Raw genomic sequence first — 22,754 nt, 5'->3', positions numbered from 1 at the left:
TGTGTAAATATCAGTATAAACGTTGACGTACAAAATAGTTCATCCGAATCACTTATTTTATTTGTTTTTTATAAAAGTAAAGAAGTTTAAATATAATATAACGTAAAATATCTGCAAACGTCAGTATAAAAAATAGAAAATCAACGGTACGCCAGGCTTTATTCTCTCTATAACATTTATTGTGAAATATTTTTGCGACGCTTGGTTAAACCGGATATAATTCGAAGCTAGTTTTAAAAAAAAAATTATTCGACACAAATTAAAATGTATATAGTTTTAAAACGTGTAGTTGATACATAGTTTAATTAACTTAGTCGTATATATGAAACCAAAACACAAATAAATCAACTAGCTTACGGCGATTAAAAAACACAGTTAAACTACATTACCCATAATACAACAACAGCGTTGTCGTTGTTGTTTTTTTTTTACTCTCGCGGGCTTTGTTTTGATATGGCGGCAGGCTTCAAACTTCTGTCTGTTATGTTTCTATGACGTACGTTTTCATACCGAGTTTCTCCTATGTTACAGGTAAATCACATGTGTTTTGACCTTTTTAATGTTGCTAGATTCTCTGTCTCGCCACTACGGTGTAATATGTGTAAAACACGTTTAAATCTCAAGTAAAACGTAGCCTGCTAATCACCAGGGAAACTTTTTAAATGCACCGAAAATGGATTAAAACGTACCAAAAGCAAAACTATGAGCTAAATTAAGTGATGCAGGCTGATGCACACCATGAATGTTGTTACGCTGTTAGTGATTTAGCCACTCTGTTTTTATATACTGTCTATGGTTTTCATACACAGCTGTGGTTTAGTCGCCGTTGCTAACCAAACAAACAGTCATTTTACTTTAACGTTTAAACAGACACTGTGTCGTCTTGATATGCTAGCTAACGTCACGGTGTAACGTTTAACCGGAAGCTAGATACTTAATACTTATTAAATAGCTAATATCGTTTAAACGTAAACCGGTTACTATCTTATAAATAGTTTATTGGATCTGGGCATCATCTAGAGCGTGTTGTACGATGTGTATTCGCGGTGTGATTAACACTTAACCTGTTACCATAATCTGTTGTTTAAATCCCTGATTAGCGAGCCCTGCCTGAGACACTGGGCTATCATGTCATCTCCAGCCGGGCTTCAGTACTCCCAGGCAGATTTCTTAGCCCGGTGGATGCCAAGTAGCACCAGAGCCGGGGTGATCCTTAGCCCCTGTCCGGATTTGGTTGGCTCCTTACGGCACATGTCTGCCGTGGGATCCCCTTCCCTGAAGCCAGACGACTCATTTATCTCCGATTTCGCCCCTCTGCCCGCCTCGGCAGACAGCAGCTGCCTCGGTGTGAATGGATTTTCACCTGGAGGTGAAAGGGCTGGGACTGACTGGCCAGTGAACGGAAATTCAAATGGAGAGTTGGACAGTTTGGATGAGATGGCAAGCAAATCCCAGGATCTGCCCCTAAGGATGAAGCTAGAACAGGTAAGGACATTGCATTTTCAGAATCTGGTGTCTCATACAGTTGATATTGTTTATGCTCAAGGCAGGAACACATATTAATTGCCTCTCACTGTATTAATATAATGAGTGTTTGATATTCTTAATCAGGATGCACAATCTGGTTGTCAAAATTAACATTACAAAGAATTTTCTGAATCAGATTTCTACCAGAATAATATCTGAAACACCTGACCATGGCAGCCGAAATTGAAAGCTCTTCCCACTACCATGCAATCTGATGAGATGGACATCTGCTTAACAATTTAAGTGCTGATTTTCCATACCTAAACATATATTGTTTTATATTTATTTTGATACTAATAGGGCTGATAATACTGAGGCTGATTGAACACCTTATTTTGATGTACACACAGTTTTAACAGCTCGTCAAATTAAACCAAATGGAAATAGGCCTGCAGCAACCTGTCCGCTAATAATGTTCAGGACATCTGTTGATGTCCTGCATTTTGTGTGGACTTAAATGATGATTATATCCCTCTTTCCTGTACTTATCACCCCCACCTCCATCACACACAGACCAGACACACTCTTTGACTCTCTGTGCTATAATTAGTATTTTTCCTCGAAGGCTATTTATGTCGGGAAGATCTCAAATAGTGACGGGAGTGTGTGCATGCAAGTCAGTCAGTACTTTTATTATCTTAACTTATCAGTATACATACTGCATACACACACATACTGCAAACACACACACACACACACAAACAGCAGCAACAAATACATTCTTGGAAAGCACTTACTGTAGGAGGATTAGTGTCAGTGTGTGAGGTCACAGGATTAATACACACTTTGACCAGTGAGTTAATATAAAGCCATGTGTTTAGTTGAAATGCATTTATGCCTACTGAAAAACACTGAGACCATGTGGATAAGAGTTGCTTAGCGACATGGCTAATTAAGATATAATATTGTGTGTTTGTGTAGTTGAGGAAATGGCAGCAGCACATGCAGGAGCAGCTGAAAGCCAATCAGTTGGAGGAGCTGCTTCGCCTCCAGCAGGAGCAGCAGAGGCTGCTGGGAATGATGAATGGCCCTCAGCAGTGCGCAGGAGGTAAAAAAGACAAAATGACCAGAACAACTGCAAATGTGATGATTTGCTTCACTTAAGTACTGGCTACTATCAGAACAGATCTGCAACCACTAACGACTGTGTTGCAAATTATCTGTTCTTTATATTTTGGTTTTAAATTTTATATTTCTGGATATGTATGTATTGTGATGTTTTATGTGGTGTATTTAATGTATTTATTTTATTTGTTTACCTGCCCAGGGACAGCAGATGTAAACTAGCTATTAGCTAATTCTGGTGCAATTACTTTTAATTGTGCATTGTCCCTGTAAAAATAAACAATAAAATGAAAAAAAAATAAATAAATTATGATATAAAATATGTAGGTTGGAGAGAGTGTATGTATTTTTACCTGATTTCCCCCCCACTTAGTCGTAGCTTTTAATGTGTGAACTAAGGTCTGGCTACTCCACACAGGCATTCTAGGATAGTGGGAAAGAATGCTCTGGGTTGTTTGCATCTCTTTAAACCAATCACAATAGTTGAGGGCAGCGCTGAGCTCATGACACAGCGGTGACTCTGCAAAATAGTCTTGGTAAGGAACTTGTTTTGGTTTTCTTGCCACATAAAATATTATATGAAGTTAACTGTTCACACAAAACAGTAAGGTGAGCTATTTAAATTAGCTGGATACATGGTTAAACATAATTTGCTCTTACCAGTTTGTCACTGTGTGTACTCATCCACAGAAATCCTCTCCAATCAGTCCCTAAACGTTCCGGTTAGGTACAGTAAATGCTGTAAACTTATTCCGAAAGAACCCAGTAGGGCTGACATCCGGCGTGAGCCACATGCCGGATGTCACGCAATTATCCTGAAAACGTACTTCTGTTGATCCATACTAGGGTTGCACAATATTGACAAAATGTGATATTGCGATATCAATTATGAATATTGGGATATCAATATTAACTTTGATATTTTTAAACATATGTAAAATTACAAAAGTTATGGGAAAACGCATCAAAATAGATTCATAACAAATATAACACCAGGTTTATTTCAACTGACTGTCATACTGGACTGGTACAACATGAATAAATAAAGACCATGTCTACAGAACAGAACATGTTTTACTGGTTGGACAGTATAAAAACAATACATAAAGAGAACAGGACACAACTTTTCTTTTGTTTCTCTGATTCGTTCCGTTTAGTTGTCTATCTATTTCTTCACTTACACTGTCACTCTGTCGAAATATGCACACACGTGGTACGCTCCATAGGGTTTGTCACGTAGTGGACCGGTGTGCTGATGTGCACTAACGTGCACGTGGCACAGTAACTGGCCAATGAAATGATGATCATTATAGCGTTTCAAGCGGGCTCTAAATCGAACACAACTAAGCCACACACAGCCCACGGACGGGACGCAGCGCTCCACAAAAAAACCAAAATGTTGCATAATTATTGCGACACTTCAGATATAATATTGCGCAACGTGATATCGCGATAACGATATTGAGTCGATATATCATGCACCCCTAATCCAGACTAGGGGTTCTGTGTCTTGCCTAGGAGGTGAACATACACCTCTTCATCTACCAGCCCACGCTACTTATTTGGCCCGTGAGGGACCCAAGCCAAGTCCCACTAACTGAGCTACTGCCGCCCCTAAGTGACTGTAATTTATCTTGCAGATGACACAGAAAGTTCAGCGCTGTCTGAAGCAGACTACTCACTCCTGGGAGCCTGTCACAGCCCCACCATAAACTGCCGTGAGGACCCACAGGGCTCCACCTGTGGCCTCCGGCAGGAACAAGAGCCCTCACCTGCACAGAGTCAGCAGCGGGAACCAAGAGGTCAAGATTATCAGGAGGTGGATGATAAAGAAAAGGGTGAGGAAATGTTTTTTTAAGCTTAAAGTTGTATTTGCATTTTGAGTATAGCAGCCAGCTACCCTTACTTTCATTTGATTGTTGACATGATTGTGGAGATAAATCACTTCAGGATAAAATTCTAACAGTGTGTGTTTTCTGTAGGCACGTGGAACTCCAGAGAAGATGATCAGGAACCGAGTGTCGATACTAGCCATTTTCATGAGCATGATGACACGTTAAGGCCAAGTGATGGTGTGGATTTGACTGAAGAACACAGCAGAGAAGAAGATAAAGTCTTCCATGACAGGCAAAACCTATATTCCAATATTGTATTGAAATTACACTCTCAGGCAGATATAACCCAAGCCATTCATACAGCAGAAACTGTTTTGTTTACTGTTTTCTATGATTGTTTGTTTCTGTATGCATACTCTTGCCTTGTCTGTGTGTGTGCGCCCCTCTTCAGACCTGTAAAGCTGAGTATCGGGGGTCAGAAGAAGACATTTGAGGAGTTGTTGGAGGAGCAGCTGATGCTGGAGGAACAGAGGCTGAGGTCTGTCCGGCAACAGAAGGTCAGAGAATATAACAAGGGTCTCTTTACGAACCGGAAAAATAAATCCTCAGTCAGTACTAAAACAGAGTGGACATTGTTCTGAAACTCAGGAGAGGTTTGTAAGCAAAGTTCTTCAGGTCATTTAATTATGAGCCATACATTTTGATTTGTAGCAGACTGTGGGTGACCATCTCAGTCCATACTGACTGTAATGATTTACATCTTAGGCTTTACAGTTGCTACAATACCAAATTCGTTTGCAACAAACATTCAAATTCACACATTGTCTCCCCTCACCTCAACAGAGCCAAGATGGAGCTGAAGCTGTACAAGCCCCTCCCAAGAAGGCATTTCTAAAGCGAGGCGAGGGCCTCTCAAGATTTACCAACAAACGCAAAGCCCCGTTACCAAAGGTGGAGGTGAAGAAGGTCCCCAAACCACAACTCCAGGCCAGAGTAATCTCCCGCAGCAACTCTGATCCTGTAGCTATCCAGAAAGGTGGCACAAATGGCGTCCAGCGGCTTCCTGTCCAGCGTAAAACCGCCACACTCAACAAGGAAAACCGAGTAAGAGGTATCAGTTCGCCACCTCGGGACATCAGAGTTGAGAGTAAGGTGGCTGGGAGGAGGCTTTTGGGTAGTCATCAGAGACTGAACACAGAAGGACCAGAGTCTATTCAAAGTGACCCAGAGGGTAGACCAACCAAAAGACATCAATTGGGGCAAGTACAGGAGCAGAATATTAGGAAAGTAGGTCTGTCAGCTCAGGCTGTGAGGATCCCTGGTCACAACGCACAGCCAAACCCTGTAACCAAACAGGTGGGCATGTTGAGAGGGCCAGAGAAGGCTGGAAATGACGCAGCCAGAGAGACAAGTAGTGGTATAAGGGTGGAATCAGCCAAAGGAAGAACGGGGTCAGAAGTGGGAGACGGCGTTCCACAGGAGTCCTTTGAGTTGTCGTTCCAGGAGAAGCTCCAGCGCTGGGATTGTGACCGGCAGTTGGAAAGCATGGAGCTGGGAGAGTTTGAGCTGCTGGAGCAAGCGGCAGAGGAGCTGTCCTTCTCGTCCAACTCCTCCTTTGTCATGAAGGTGCTTTCTTCAACTCAGTAGTTTTAAGTCAGGTCTTAGATTACTTGTGAATTCCCGCTCTTACACTGTAATTATTTCCAAATGTAGCCTGATGCTTCATTTGACACTTTTTTTTTCAGATTGCATGAAATGTCTTGGATGTCTTGTCTGTTACATTTTCTCTACCATAATGATCAACATTTTTATACCGAGCTTAATGGCATCTTTCAGCTCCTTGTTTTTGGTTTACTGCTTCGATTCACTCGCACCGCTCATCAGTATAGGTTGCAGCAGGCAGCTGTTTTCGGTTAAAAAGCTCTAAAACCCCACTCACATCTGTGTTGTGTTGTACAGCTTGCTTTCACTGCCCCCAATTGGCCAAACATTAATTTTTATAGTTTAAAGGTCCCATGACATGGTGCTCTTTGGATGCTTTTATATAGACCTTAGTGGTCCCCTAATACTGTATCTGAAGTCTCTTTTATATAGACCTTAGTGGTCCCCTAATACTGTATCTGAAGTCTCTTTTATATAGACCTTAGTGGTCCCCTAATACTGTATCTGAAGTCTCTTTTATATAGACCTTAGTGGTCCCCTAATACTGTATCTGAAGTCTCTTTTATATAGGCCTTAGTGGTCCCCTAATACTGTATCTGAAGTCTCTTTTATATAGACCTTAGTGGTCCCCTAATACTGTATCTGAAGTCTCTTTCCCGAAATTCAGCCTTGGTGTAGAATTACAGCCACTAGAGCCAGTCCCACAATGAGCTGTCCGGATGCGGCAATCACTGTGTCTGTAGCTATTGAGGAGGATGTGGGGGGGCAAGGTGGAGAGTGGGGGTGTGGCCTTGACCAACTGCCACTTTGCTCGTTTGAAAGCCATGATGTCTCTCTCTCATGGGTGGGCCAAATTCTCTGGGCGGGCAAAGCAGAGAAAGGGGAGGTAACCTTGCTCCTTATGACCTCATAAGGAGAAGATTCCAGATCGGCCCATCTGAGCTTTCATTTTCTCAAAGGCAGAGCAGGATACCCAGGGCTCGGTTTACACCTATCACCATTTCTAGCCACTGACCATAGGCAGGCTGGGGGAACGCATATTAATGTTAAAAAATCTCATAAAGTGAAATTTTCATGCCATGGGACCTTTTTAATACAACGTCCCCCTTTTTTTTTGTGCATCCCCTTATTTTCTGTCATCTCTTTACTGTTGGCTGTCCAATAGGCATTAAAAGTCCCTCTGGAAAATAAATGATCATTGTAGAGAAAATGTACCAAATTGTTATAAGCGTGCTAAAAATTCAATTTCAGTCCCTAGTTTATAGTTCATATGTTGGATGACTGCTTACCATTTTTAGCAACAAAACTTGATGGTATAAGACAAGTATATTCTCTTATTTGCAATGCGAGGATTGCAGCAAACAACTGCTTGGACTAGGATGGTATAAAGAAAGCTGCAAGAATGAATGTAGGCAGTAATTACAGACTTGATTGTGTGGATTTTCTTTCGATTATATTTGACCTGATGATTGTAAAGCCGTGTGATTTCAACTAGGGCTGGGCGATATAGAGAAAATCAAATATCACGATATTCTTGACCAAATACCTCGATGTCGATACTGCGATGATGTTGTATGGTTGACTATTGGTGCTTTAACAAAATGTTATTTACACAATGAGATTTTTGATAAATAAGCACCGGAAATGATTTAATGACTTAGTGGGTAAAGGTAAACAATACAACAGCTAGAACGGTCTGGTAAGTTCAGAGAATTACATCACTTTACTGTAATGCAGCTTGTAAAACCAGGGAAAGACAACACTTAACCATATTACGATATCCAAAATCTAAGACGATATCTAGTCTCATATCGCGATATCGATATAACATCGATATATTGCCCAGCGCTAATTTCAACGACTCTGTTCTGCAGGTTCTTCAGATGGACCAGCAAGACAGGGGCCTCCACCCGCGGCGGCTCTCCTCCACCCCCATCAAGTCAGCACCCAGCGGTGCACATCTGAGGTGCAGCAGTGTTGGCAGTAGTTGTGGTTTGGCATGTAAAAGCAGTTCCATGAACTCTGATGCATTTGTGGTAAAGATTAGAGACGATGCACTCAAGAACAAAGTAAGCGTTGAGGATGAGGAGGAACTGGACGGTGAGAGAGAAGACAAGCACGCAAACTCTGACGTTTCATTCAGTGGCGGCTCCGAATTTGAAGACCAGGAAGTAGCAGCCAAACCACCTTCGTTTCCCAGCACCCTTTGCTTTCCCGCCCAGTCCAAGCCGCCGTACGACAAGCGGTCGTATCAGGACGAGGACAGTTGCAGGGATTCGGCTGCAGATGTGACCGGAGTCGATGATGACAGCGTCCTCAGCAATGCCGACGAGTCCACTCTGATAGAGGACAAAGACGGGCAGCAGGGGCGAGTTGTGTTTGACGACGATGACACGTGGAACGACCTGGAGGAGACTGCCGTCGGCACAGCCAATGAACGCAGAGGAGTTAGTCCAGTTTCCAAGGCAACAGCCAATGGGATCTCACCACCCGTGCATACTCTGTTGAGGAAAGTGGCCGTGAGCAAAGTTGTTCAGGAGCCAGATCCTCCTCTTCCTCCCGCCTCCCAGCTCATGACGAGGTTGTTCCCCTCGTTGAAGCCAAAGGTCCAGAATGCACCTCTCCCGCCTCCTCCTGCTGCTGCTGCTGCTGCTTCTGTTCTGCCTGAGTCCAAAAAACCAGAGGAGGTGACCGGTGAGACAAACACTGGTGGTATTCTCACTATTTACAGTCACACAGGATGCACGTTTTTAAAACCGTTCACACATGAATTTGATTGGCATTTGATGCATGATGATAGGGTCGCAACCTATCCCTTATTATTTTTCAATTATTGGATTTAGTGTTTAGTATGTGGTCACCATAAATTAGTCCAACAGGTAAGTTATTTTAGTGGTTTCTATAGCCTATACATGCTTGTCAAAAAGAAGGAAACGTGTCTAGTTCATATTTAAAAAAAAAAAAATAAATAACAAGTCTACAATAAATGAATATGTTCTTTATTCTAGGGATTGTGAAGGCTCTCTAAATATTGGTGTATCAGAAACTTATCAATCTAAATATATATATTATTGTCCTTCACATTTTCGCATATGTAAGATTAATATTATCGTTCATCGTATCCGCATCAAGCACAAAAAAACTGATTATCAGCCCTGAAATTCCATATTGTTGCATCTCTAATAGAGATGGTCACAGATTTTAGTCTTAGTCTTTAAGGGTAATTTTGGTCACATAGGCACAGAGTTGAGGCCATTTTATGCTTCTGTGTTGAATTGACGGCGTACCCCCACAGACCCTTCTGCGTCTACGCCGGACCCTACGCCGTAGCCTGACGCGCACCTCTCGAAAGATGTAACTACACATCGCGGCGACGCACGTCGCTCGGCCGTGGCCTGGTAGCGTTGACGTTCCCCCGACTCATTTCCTGGTTCTCCTTCTCCATAAACAACATGAAATCAAGGCGAGAGTTAACTTTCCCTGCTCCAGATTTCCCACCGTGGTCAGAAAGAACAGGGGAGACACTTTGTTTCTCTCACTATGACTCTAGAGTCGCTACTCGCTCCGAAGCTAATCGCCGTCACTCTTTCACTTCTCCCTCGCTCTATCACCCACTCCACACACACGCCGGCTCGACGCACACACCAGCGCACAAGTATAAACATCAGGCCACTTACGTAGGCTACAGCGAAAGCTCTGCGTGGATCCTCCGCAGAACCATAAAACGGCCTTTACGGTTTAGATATTAAATTAGATCTTCAACAGTGGGTATTATTTTCAGTTTGTGTGTGTGTGTCCTTGTCCCCAGGCCAGCAGGTCCAGTCCAGACAGCTGAGGGAGAGACTGGTTGAGCTGGAGCTTGAGATCGAGAGATTTAAAAAGGAGAATGCTGCCGTCACCAAACTCAGACAGGAGAACGAGAAAAACCAGGAAAATCTCAGGTGATCATCACCTGATGTTTACCTTGTAAATGACCTTCCAAAACAAAGGGTTCTTTTGATTTGCTGTTCAGTTTTTCTGTATTTTCCGTTTTGTTTTATACATTTTCTTTCTTTCCTCCCATCTGCTTGACTGTGTGATTTATGTCTACTTTGTTGTTGTTTTTGTAGGAAAGAGCGTTTGGAGTTTGAACAGATAAAAGCAGAGGAGCTGGCCAAGTTTGAAGAGTATAAGAAAGAGGAGAACAGGAAGTTGCATAAGGAGCGCAAACTGTTTGAGAAACATGCGTCGGCCGCCAGAGCCATGCCCGACAAGAAGGAGCGAGAGGAAATCCAGGTGAGGTCTCAAGATAGTTAAGTTGACTTTTGTATACTTTACATGCACATTCGTTACAAACTTCAAATAAATACTGATGTTGCTGCTGCGTCTGCTGTTTGTGTAAATAGGAAACTGTTTGTGATATGAATTAAAAAAGTAGTGATATGTCATTGTTCTGTTAACAGCTTCTTTCTGCTGCCCACCAGTGGCCAAAATAAGTTATACAGGTTTAAGATAGAGATTGGAGAAATCAAATCGGTGAATTAAACTAACAACATAAAGACACGCAGTAGTGACAATTTTCGATAAGTCTTTGACTGTCACACCAAAATAAAATTCATATTATATAGCATTGCTACCAGGTATTGGCATAAACCAGAATTTAAAGTGCTCATATTATGCTTTTTGGCTTTTTCCCTTTCCTCTATTGGGTTATATATATATTTTTAGTGCATGTTATAGGTTGAGTGAAAAAGCCCAAAGTCCACCCCAAAAGGACTTACCATCTCCAACAGAAAACTCTGTTCACAAACTGCTCCAAACAGCTCTGTTGTAGTCCAGCCGTTACTTCTGTGATGAACATGCGTCACTTTGTAACACACGTTATAATGCTCACCTAGCTGCTAGCATGGCACGCCCTCAAACTCTGCTTCTGACTGGCTAGTAGTCCTTACCTAGCTACTGCGCACTGCGACTCCCAACAAAGATGGATCAGAAGTGAGATGCCTCACTCTGTAGATAAAACAGAGAGCTCAACACACAGGGTGAAAAGAGGAGCTGCAGCAATGTGCAGTACAACAAAAATATGGTGTTTTTTGACAATTAAACCATGTAAACCTATTCTGGTACAACCTCTAAATACAATTATGAACCTGAAAATGAGCATAATATGAGCACTTTAACATTGTTTAGTTGCAGTCAGGGTCCAAAATCAGCACCATCTACTAGCCAAATGCTGGTAAAATATGCAAGTGGCTGGTAGATTTGCTTCTTTCACCAGCCAAGAAACAATGGTAATCTATTGAGTGGCTGGTAAAAATATAACATTCACTAGCCATTTAGCTGGTGGACATAAAAGTTAATGTTGGACCCTGGTTACAGTTCACATAAAATGATTTAGGCTAGTAATAAGTTTCCACTCATTGACCCATTTTACACTGCAGTCGCATCACAGATTTAAGAGTGAGTGCTACGTTTGTAGATCTAGAAAAGTATGTTTCACATCCACAAGCAACTGAACTTTTTCCCTTATTCAATAAAATGATCAAATAACAATTAACCCGTTGAGCAGCCCAAGAAGAAGATACTGTGTTATGGGTGAAATGGGTGGAGCTCTGCTGTAATCAGTCCTTGTCCCCCGTGCCAGGTGTTGAAGCAGCAACTGAGCTCCCTGCAGGAGGAGCTGAGGGGGAGGGAGAGTCGCTGGGCCTCCACAAACAGCCGGCTGCGGCAGCAGATCGACTCCCTCAGCCAGGAGAACAGTTCTCTCCGGGATGAGGTACCCACCTGACCTTTGACCCTTTTTACTGACATTGAAATATCTGGATATTGTTATCGGTAAAGGAGAAACACATGTTAATGCCAGGTGTAAATGCGGAATGTCAGACCACATCTGGAGGTGGTCTGGCAGTCCATACAGCATTACCACATTCTTAACACAAGTTGAAAGGTCGCCCTACTTCTCTTCTTGCTAGTGTAAAGCAAGCCCGTAGAAGTACAAGTTGTATATGCAGCTGAAAGTCTTCTGCCTGCCCGCCAGCCCCGCTAACAAATTGAGATTTGATCACAATGCAGCCACAATCAAGATAACCGGAACACACCGGAATAACCAGCGTAAATACAAGGACCCATTCATTGGATCTCATCCAGATCACATTTTAATACCAGGTGGAAAGCGGGCCTTCGTGTATCATAGAGAAAGATATCCATGAAATATTGTTAGTAAGTGAAAAAGTTGTTAAAAAGTGTAAAAGTTATCTTTGCTGAATGTTTGTAGCTAAAGTGAGAGTGTAATAGTTTAATAATCTTTGAGTCTTTGAATAATAAAACTCTCGTTATGTGCATTTTTGTTTATTGCTGCCACGATTCGGTTGTAGTTGCAGCCTTGTTGTGCGTTTTTCTTTATTTAAAATGTGTTAAGTATACTCTCTCCTTTTTTAATTTAAGATCCGTATGTTGGAAAAGCTTCGCCTCAGCGCCTGGAAGAAAAACCCCGTCAACGCAGAGAAGGACAAAGAAACGAAAGACGGTCCCAAAATGTTTGAGAATAATGTGTCATCTGTGACCAAAGGAGTGAAATTCGCCGTAAGCATGTTTTAAACCATTTGTTATTGGTTGTACCGTATTCATGTTCTCTGGAATGTAGTGTTAATAAAAACACAAATGACATATTGTTCACAAAACAAATTCTTGATTTAGACTTAAATTTAATTACTAGGGCTGCTCCCTCTTAGTCGACTAATCGGTCGTTTTGGTCTTAGTCAACTTAGATTCTTTAGTCGATTAGTCACGTTTGATGCTTTTTTTCATGCTGAATGACTTATTTCCAAGAAACGTACGAGCACATCTCTGGTAAACGCAATAATGAAAGTGGTGCTTTTGCATGACTCTGTGCGGAGAAACTCCGATTTACAGATCTGTCGATTAAATCAACTAATCGATTAGTCGATACAATTGAATGAGTGTTAGTCGACTAAGAATTTCTTCAATCGAGCACAGCCCTATTAATTACATATTTTAAATCTGTCTGACCAAGACAATGTGGGAGAAATAGTGTCTATGATTTATCTTCACACAAAGCGACTGTTAACAAAACGAAAAGTAAATCCGGTTTTCCTTTGATAGTCCTTATACCCCTTCGGTTGTCCTTCCGTCCGGTGACCGAACGACAACAGTCGAATATACTCCGTTTACTTTGTTGAGAATTGCTCTCTAAAACCGGTTTCTTTTAAAGTAAGTAAGTAAAGTTTATTTCTAGAACACATTTAAACACAGTTTAAGCTGACCAAAATGCTGTACAAACAAGAACTAAGGTGCTGCATTAACCCTTGTTTAGAGAGCAATTCTCAACAAAGTAAACGGAAGTACATAATCCTTGTGTTGTCCTTCGGGTCACTGGGACCCGAAGGACAACACAAGGGTTATGTACTTCATGGTTAAATCTTTCATCAGTGATTGTCTCTTCAGTTTTTTTCCCTCATCTTGGCATCTCTGTCTGTGTGTCTGTGTTTTTAGAGTCCTCTTGACTCCAGAGGAAGGAGCAACAGCCCTCCACAAAGCAGCACTGCTGCAGCCACTAGAAGGGAGAGCAGTCAGGTTGTTACAGGTATGGTGAAGAGTTTCTATTCACAGGAACATAGAAACAGATTTCTGGAACATGGGCTTTGGAGTTACAGGTTTTTGCAGACCTGTAACTCCATATTCTTTTTTTGTTGTTGATGGAAATATATACACTCACCTAAAGGATTATTAGGAACACCCTAGTAATACCGTGTTCAGTGTCGCCTTCAGAACTGCCTTAATTCTTCATGGCATTGATTCAACAAGGTGCTGGAAGCATTCTTTAGAAATGTTGGCCCATATTGATAGAATAGCATCTTGCAGTTGATGGAGATTTGTGGGATGCACATCCAGGGCACGAAGCTCCCGTTCCACCACATCCCAAAGATGTTCTATTGGGTTGAGATCTGGTGACTGTGGGGGCAATTTTAGTACAGTGAACTCATTGTCATGTTCAAGAAACCAATTTGTGACATGGTGCATTATCCTGCTGGAAGTAGCCATCAGAGGATGGGTACATGGTGGTCATAAAGGGATGGACATGGTCAGAAACAATGCTCAGGTAGGCTGTGGCATTTAAACGATGCTCAGTTGGTACTAAGGGGCCTAAAGTGTGCCAAAAAAAACATTCCCCACACCATTACACCATCAGCAGCCTGCACAGTGGTAACAAGGCATGACGGATGTTCGCTCATACTGGACTGCCCCATACTGGATGTTTTTCCTTTTTCAGACCATTCTTTGTAAACCCTAGAAATGGTTGTGGGTGAGAATCCCAGTAACTGAGCAGATTGTGAAATACTCAGACCAGCCCGTCTGGCACCAACAACCATGCCACGCTCAAAGTTTCTTAGATCACCTTTCGTTCCCATTCTGACATTGTTTGGAGTTGAGGAGATTGTCTAGACCTGGACGACACCCCTGAATGCATTGAAGCAGCTGCCATGTGATTGGTTGATTAGATTAGATTAATTTCATTAAAGGGGAAATCTTACTGGTGTTCCTAATAATCCTTTAGGTGAGTGTATATACTATATATAAACTATCACATGACTACTTGTAAAAGGTGGTGTGCGTATTGATGAACCCACAGAAATCACCCAACTGTGCAGCTCCCCTCAGCTCTACGGAGCTTAACAGTAACTTTCAGCTCGTTGTTTTGGTCTTCCAGCCTGAAACTGAAACCGTTTTTGGTTCACACTCGCTGCTTTTAGAGTGGTGTGTTCAGTCGAAGCAGGCAGCTGTTCTCCACGAAAAAGACACAACCTGCTCGGCTCCAAACCCTAGAAAGATGTCTCCACATTTGATTTAATCACCCCTATTTGTATTTTTTTTTATTTGTTAAGAATGGTGAAGATTTTTTATTTTTCTGTTTTTGTGTCAAATGTCAGCAGGGATAAAGAGCAGCCTAAGGAGGCCATCAGGGCCAGGCTCCTCTTCCTCCTCGTTGCCTGGCAGGAGGACAGAGGAGAGGTCAACGCCTGCCAGCAAGAGCCAGGACAAACTGCCAAACCAACACTCAAGCTCAAACTGCTCTCCGGTAAGAGACTCTTTTCTCTGGTATAACAACCCCTCAGCTTGTTTAGAGACAGTTGACTGTCTGGTCAGTTCTTTATTTATTTTTTTTAACCTTTGTATCCTGTTCAGGATTGTGGGTCTTTTGGAGCCTACCTCGACATGCTGCTGTCTATCAGGCCGCTGGAATTATTATTTTTTTGACATCTTGTCTTTCTAGAAAAGCGATTCTCTGCCAAAAGAGCCAAAGTGCAGTGAGGTCGAAGAGCCAGAATCGGCCCAGGAGGTTATCACACACCCCGATGGGAAGGTGAGAAAGTGGAAAGATGTGCCATTTTTACATTCTATCATGCACCCCTAATAGCAGGAATTGGCTGCTTTCATTAGTTAAGTTCTCTTGTCTACAAATCCCATGAAAAGACCAAAAACAACGTGTTAAGTCCATCTCTCAATACTTTGACTTCTCAAGCCTGTCTGTTACCCCCAGCCCATGTGTTCCTACTGAAGATGTAAATCTTTAAATATGGCTTACAAATGAATAGCTTCTATAATAATTATATTTAAAATTAATAAAACAGCTGGGCACTGTAGTTTGTAGCAAATATTACTCAAACACAAATATATTGTGTTTGTTGGGGCCATTTCCAGACTTATATCTACCGGCACTTTATTTTTGGCGTTGTTTTGGCGCCTGTAATAAGCTTCCAGCATATTGTTCAAGTTGTCTGAGAGAGAACTAGACTTCTGCACCTCCGAGACTTTGGTCTCTCTCTCTCTCTCTCTCTCTCTCTCTCTCTCACACTCACACTCACACACACACAGTATATAACAGAGTTATTAGATTCTTAGAAATAGATATTAACTACATTTTGTTAATGATAGTTTGGAAAATGCCTAATATCGGCCGATAATATCGGCCCGCCGATATATCAGTCTGGCTCTATTAAAGACTTGAACAACGCATGGTGTTAATATGAAAAAGTTGTTTTGCAGTGCGATTGTTTGTCGTTATAAGCTGCTGATGGAGCTCTGCTGGGTCTGATACTTCCAGATCGAGAAGGTTCTGGCCGGTGGCGGTCGTCTCATCGTCTTCCCCAACGGGACCAAGAAGGAGGTTTCAGCAGACGGACTGTCGGCCAAAGTCACCTTTTTCAACGGAGACACCAAAGAGGTCACAGGTGACCAGAGAGTGGTGAGACATATACATCACATTCATGTGGCAGACACTTTTGACTAACAACACAGGAAAACGAGAGGCAACACACAAATAATTTACAATGCATTGAGGAGTTTGTTGAACAGTAGAAGTATCTGGGAACCGTCATCGATGAAAACCTGAAGTTTGATGTCAATTGTGATGCGGTCTGTAAGAAGGGAGAGCAACGTTTGTACTTCCTTAGGAAGTTAGACTTTTAATGTAGAAATTTTAAATGTAAAATGATGTCCTTATTTTAGATTAAGACCTTTATTGAACCTGCACCCTGCTGGGTTAGATGTGCACACCATCTACCTTCTTTTGCTCGGAAAGTAGATTACACAGTCTTACATGGACTGTATTTTACATATTCTAATGAGGCTGTGCAATTTTGAAGTTTTCGAAGATTTATTATTAATTTTCATTGTTAAGGTAAGAAGGGTAGCGTTCACAGTTGAATGTTACCAAGTTACCCGTTCTGAATTCATCTACTGGTAACTCTCTTATCACGGCGCTGCTCCTTGTGCTCAGATCTACTACTACGCTGACGCCCAGACTACACACATCACCTACCCAGATGGCATGGAGGTCCTGCACTTCCCCAACAACCAGACTGGTGAGAGCAGATGATCAGCAAAATCAATGTTCAGTTATAAAAATAAGTGCAGATCAATTTCCGTGACTTTAAATACGGCATGGTTATTGGTGCCAGACGGACTGGAGTTTACAGAGAATGGCCTGGAAAAGGGAAAATATCTGCACATCAGTGACCTAAAACCTGCATGGTTATGAACGATTACACCGTCCTGTACATTAATACATTATTTTATTCTGCTCCAGAAAAGCATTTCCCAGACGGCCGTAAGGAAATCACCTTCTCAGATCAGACGGTCAAGAACCTGTTCCCCAACGGCCGGGAGGAGAGCGTGCTGACAGACGGGACCATCATACAAGTCAACCCGTAAGTAGTCTCGCATTGCCAGACCCCTCTCCACAGCGCTGCGGAGGAAGGTCTGGCTAGTCCACACAACAGGATGGGAGAAAAACGTGCTCTGGTTTATTGGCATTTCTTTAACTGAGCGGTGGACGGCGCCTCTGCAAAATAGCCTCGGGAAGGAACTTGTTTTGGTGGAACGCGTGTACGTTCAGAAGTTGTTTTAGTCGTGCAAGAGAAAACCGATAATCCCAATTCCCAGTTTGTGCATCCCGGATTCCTCTCCTCGCTACGGGTCTCTTAGTCAAGACCCATATGGACATTTCACTGTCCCTTCATCCCTGTAGGCTGCGTTGCTTTTTAAATAATGTATTGCATTAATGTATGAGCATTTTCTATAACCATTTACTTTAACAATTAGAGAGGCTGCTTGTTAACGTTTCCATACGCACCATACGTAATGTCACTACAGTAAAACAAACTGTAGGCTAGTTATAAACTTGGGTTACACTTTACTTGAAGGTATCTACATAAGAGTGACATGACAGTCATGAACGTGTCATAAACATAAACAATTCATAAACGTTTATGACATAACGCTTTTTAAATGTCATTTTTAAGTGGTATGGATATGTTCTATATATGGTTAGGGTTCATGTGTCAGGACAGTGTCGTGACACTCTTCTGTAGATACCTTCAAGTAAAGTGTTACCTAAACTTGACCGAGGAAACAGAACTTGACCTTTTACTTCTGAAATAGTCCTAATGAAGTTGCTGCTGTTTCTTGAGTCTCTCAGACACACTTTCAAATGAAGCAGTCTGTTCGACAGCAGCTCTGAAATGTTCACATTTTAGAGAACGTTAATATTTTCCCAGTCAATTGTGTATTATTTCACCCACCTGCTATTAATCAGAATGTTAATTTGTACGATCGGACCGGCCCGAGCCATAACGTGAGATTAACCATGGAGCCGCGGATATTATCGCTCGCTCTCTCCTCCTCTCGCACGCCTCTTTGTTTACATGCCACGGGCGAAAAGAACGTCGCAGAGGATACATCGGTGTATCCTCGATTATTTCTCCTCCAAGGAGCCTCCTCGATGCTCGATCCTTGCTCTTCAATGTGCATATTAGGAGTTGGGACGTCCTTCAACATGGCGCGCTGAGAATGATTTCCAGGTCACAAGCCAGAGGACCGAGGAGGTACAAATTTGGGAAATGAGAAAGGCCCATAGTCTAGCTAGCTGTCAGAGATCTGAGGAGCAGTTAAACATAGTCCTAATAAATCGACCGTAGTTTAGAACGCCAACACAAAAAAAAGAGGAAGGTGAGGGTCCAGCGGCACCTGAACAATCCCGTAAATGAAACGTCGTTGATGAAGACTGTCCCGTAAGTGAAGAGCTGCGGCTGTTTTTACGAGTTCTAATTCAACCAAACGTCTACGGTGAAAACTTAACATCGGGTGTGGAGGAAACTTCACAGTTCTCCAGGTTTGAGACTTCCTGCAGGCAGAGATTTACTCATATAGATTTTTATTGATCCCAAAAAAAAAAATGGGAATTTCTAGTGTTGCAGCAGCAAAATATCAGACACAGCACACATACAGAATATACCTGAAATAATAGGATATAATATACATGAAATAATAATAGGATAGAATATAGGAACAAATCATTTAAAACATATATAAGTTGTATTGATAAAGCTGTAGATAAAACTGTTTTGCAAGTTGCACTTAGTGAAGTTGTGATGTCAGTGAGTCTGATCTAATACTCAGTGATGAAGAGTTAAAAAGTTGAATTGCTTGAGGTATATTATACTTCTACTCCAGATGAATTTACTAGTCTTCAAGTTATTGAAAGCTTCTAAAATATTAAAGTAGTTCAAACTGGCTCTACCTCGACCAGTTATAACAGTGAAATGATTCATACTAATGCATTGGTATTAACAATCTGTCAGTTTTTTTTTTGATACTGCGTTTAATAAGCTATTAATACTTTTGTACTTTTGCTTGGATTGTGAATGATAGTGAATGAATTTGACATTGTTGTATGTACTTTTAAAATAAGTGAAATATTAAGGCTGCAACTAGCGATTGTTTACATAATCCGATAACACTGTAGAAAGTGTAACCAGTTTATTTTTTTTTATTTTTAAAGATTATTTGTTTGGGGCTTTTCCCTTTTTATTATAGTGACAGTTAGACATGAAAGGGGGAGAGAGATGGGGGATGACACGCAGTAAAGGGCAGCAGGTCCGATTGGAACCAGCGCCGCTGCAGGACTTAGCCAACATGGGGAGAACGCTCCCACTGGGTGAGCTAGAGGCCCCCCCGGTATTTTTGCTTTAAAAAACAATAAAAATAATTGCCAATAGTTCAGTTATTTTTCGGTCCATCGACTAATCAATTCCAATTCTATGCTCATATCTAGTTTTATACTTGTATGAGACAATCAAGTAATTAATGCAGCCCTTTCACGGATTGGAGTTGAGTATTTACTCCATGATGACTCACCTCCTTCCACCTTAAAGCAGCTCTAACTGGGAGCGTGTGCTGCCTCCCTCAGGGACGGCACAAAGGAGATCCATTTCAACACCGGCCAGAAGGAGATCCACACAGCTGACTACAAGAGGAGGGAGTATCCAGACGGCACCGTGAAGACAGTCTACACCGATGGCAGGCAGGAAACCCACTACCCCACCGGGCGGCTCAGGATCAAAGACAAAGATGGCAACGTCATCGTGGACAACATGGCGTAGAAATACGCTGTCTTAAAGCAAACCTCACTTTTTCTGAGTCGGTACAGCTCGGATTCTCAGAGACATATCTGCAAAATGTCTCCACCAAATCGGACTTGTTTGAATCACTTCTTTTGTTGCTCTCTTCTTCAACATGCAGCTACAGCAGATAACAGTGAATGAGTTAAAGTCGTCGTGAGCCTTTAAAAAAAACCTGCATTTTTTTATTTATTCACCTCAAGGTTACACTCAACGAGTTTTGTAAACAGGAACTGGGTTTGCAAGAAAACTCCACATGGCAACTTTAATGTTTCAGTGATGCAAAGAATATCTTTTGTCTGTCTTGTTTGTTTGTGCCAGGATATTTTTGGGCTCATGATCTATCACCAAACTTCATTCACAGTTATAAATCTAAACATTTTAACAATAACTCAAATTGTTTACATCTTCAGTAAAGGCCTGGGCATAATGAAATGCTGTATAGAAACAAAGTGTGTGGTGTGTGAGTGAGGTGTTTTGGGTTTTAAAAGGGTTTGTTTACAACTATTATAATTTGTAAAAATGTTAAATACATATTTATTTTCTTAGCTGACTGTATATTTTTTGTAAAATAAATTTATTTTTGTTTTTAGAATCATGAATCTTTGTTTTGACAATTGTTGTCAAGGTGTAAGTGCAGGGGTCTGTTTCAGGAAGGAGGTTTAACCCTGATCCCTGAGTTGATTTACCCTGAGAGGGGAAACTCAGAGTTTTCGGTATCCGAACAGCTGATTTGAGTTGGTTCAATCAACTCGGAGTAGGTTCACTCAGGGTTACGCGAGTGCACCACCGCTATAAAAAGGCAGCATGAATGGAGCCATGATTCTACGATTCACCATGGCAACAACCACAAACAAACTGGTCGGTGTAAATACTCATGCACACAAACAGCGAGTTTGAACCTACAGTCTATGGTTTGAACCATAGACTGCTAATAATATACAGTCTATGGTTTGAACATGCATTTCGTTAAATAAGCAAGACAGCGGTTGCTGCTGCAAAAGAGAATTGGTGTGGGAGAAAATTGCTGCTCGAGTCAATGCGTACGCATTAACAGTGTATTCATTTCATATTTAATCAGTTAACTTATATTACTGGTGAAACGAAAATAATTTCCCCCTGGGATTATTCAAGTATTTCAGATTCTGATAACTGTAATTGTATTACACCTATAATTTCATTTAGGTGCAATCCTGCAGGCGAAAGAGTAAACTACTAGCCTACTAATCCCATTCTGAGGCTGCAGCACCATGATCATTAACAGAACTATAATGTATAATCATTTATTTCTTTTAATGGCTCTCACTGGTTTGTGTCCAGGGAACACTACAAAAACGTTTAAAAAACGTTTCAGAGCGATCACACTTTTCTGACGGCTCTGCATGCAGTGGCTTTACTATTACAGTGTGATCCGCTACACTGTTCTAAAGAAAACTGCTGTTTCCAAAAAACGTAATGCGACAAAGAATCTGCTTGGTTAAAGCCTGTCCATGATGGTGGATGTTAGTGATATGAGGACGAATAAGGTATCTACATATCTAATGGACTGTGATTAAAAAATACCTCTCAAATCGGTTATGTGGTAATGAAAATAAATCTATAGTCAGGACTCTATCATCTCCTGACATAAACACTCTGAATTAATAATCAACGGGATCATCGACAAAAGGACATGACATGTTTGAGAAAAAAACGTTTTATAATCTGCCTAACATAAACCAATACGTTTTTTTATTCATGCAGATAAACTGCTTTAAAATGCGTCTGATACAGACTGAATGAATGAGGAAATGAGTTTCTCTCAGTCTCCTCCCTCGAATGAGAGAAACGCAAGGTTTTTTTTCTCAGTTTCGAGGTTTCTTGAAGAAAACCTGCTCCCGATCAGGTTAGGTTCACAGACTCAGTTACCATAGTAACTGACTGAGGTTAAGTTACCTCTCTTTCTGAAACGGAAAACCCAGAGTTTCCCTCATCTCAGGGTTAACAAACTCAGTTTTCACTAAACCTGCTTTCTGGAACGGGCCTCTGGTCTGGACATCTTATTGGGGAAGAGCTTTAAGAGTTAATGAAAGAAAACAATGCAGAAAGGTTGGACAGCATTGGAAGACTTTAATCTTCACCTTCACACAGGCAAGTCTGTCTAACTTGAGTCAAATAAATAGAAAACAAAGTGCAAAGTCAACACAGCTCACTTGAACACAACAGCCAAACTTAAAATAAATCACTGCCCTGTAGGATTACTGAATGTAAAGACTACGGCAACATGTAAAAACTAAAAATGGCAGTCAAATAGCACAACAGAGTGAAATCAAGATACCAAAACAGGATATCCGTGAGTAAACCTGGAGAAAGACGAGATTGGGAATTTATTTAACAGCAGCGAAATGTTTTATACATTTTAACTTTAAATCTGAGCTTTACAAATCAGCCTCAAAAATAACATTTAAGATCAGATGAAGCAACATTTTAAAAAGCACTTTGAAATAAAGCTGAAAACGTACATGAACTGTACCCTGTGGGTTGAGGAGATGGTCTCCACTCCGCTTCACTCAAACTCAGCCAGTCCGCTGCTCACCAGAGGCAGATGGACCAACTCTTCCTTCTCGTTGTACAGCAGCACGGTGAGCTCTGGGTCCTGGGTCTGGACAGACAAAAAGGGGCTCATGGAGGCAGTAAGACACTGGAAAGTCATGTCTCGCACTCTTGA

The 22,754-nt window shown here is 41.5% G+C and overlaps 2 protein-coding genes across 4 annotated transcripts in view; one reads left to right on the top strand and one right to left on the bottom strand.

Moving 5' to 3' along the window:
- Positions 1-402: 402 nt before the first annotated feature.
- Positions 403-20,642, top strand: cenpj (centromere protein J). Of its 2 annotated transcripts, none has more exons than XM_039817853.1 (19): positions 403-531; positions 1,101-1,485; positions 2,449-2,575; positions 4,233-4,430; positions 4,575-4,719; positions 4,879-4,984; positions 5,271-6,053; positions 7,964-8,783; positions 9,898-10,030; positions 10,199-10,364; positions 11,713-11,844; positions 12,513-12,650; positions 13,581-13,671; positions 15,020-15,165; positions 15,361-15,450; positions 16,192-16,332; positions 16,867-16,951; positions 17,176-17,296; positions 19,837-20,642. In XM_039817853.1, exons 2-19 carry the CDS (start codon positions 1,129-1,131, stop codon positions 20,027-20,029), a joined length of 3,972 nt encoding a protein of 1,323 aa, XP_039673787.1. In that variant the 5' UTR covers positions 403-531; positions 1,101-1,128; the 3' UTR covers positions 20,030-20,642. The 2 variants fall into 2 exon arrangements, with proteins under 2 accessions (XP_039673787.1, XP_039673786.1); XM_039817852.1 differs by having other exon boundaries at positions 15,017-15,165.
- A 1,494-nt stretch (positions 20,643-22,136) lies between these two features.
- Positions 22,137-22,754, bottom strand: part of rnf17 (ring finger protein 17) — a 59,119-nt gene continuing 58,501 nt past the window's right edge. Inside the window, exons 37-38 of one of the 2 annotated variants that reach the window (XM_039817850.1) lie at positions 22,549-22,688; positions 22,137-22,389 (exon numbers count right to left, since the gene is read on the bottom strand). In XM_039817850.1, coding sequence (XP_039673784.1) covers positions 22,593-22,688 — 96 coding nt within the window. In that variant the 3' untranslated portion in view covers positions 22,137-22,389; positions 22,549-22,592. The remainder of the gene's footprint in view (positions 22,390-22,548; positions 22,689-22,754) is intronic. The other variant, XM_039817851.1, reaches the window with a different exon arrangement.

Source organism: Perca fluviatilis, chromosome 12 (assembly GCF_010015445.1).
Source record: "Perca fluviatilis chromosome 12, GENO_Pfluv_1.0, whole genome shotgun sequence".
NCBI classification, from domain to species: domain Eukaryota; kingdom Metazoa; phylum Chordata; class Actinopteri; order Perciformes; family Percidae; genus Perca; species Perca fluviatilis.
This window is presented reverse-complemented; position numbering and strand designations above follow the sequence as displayed.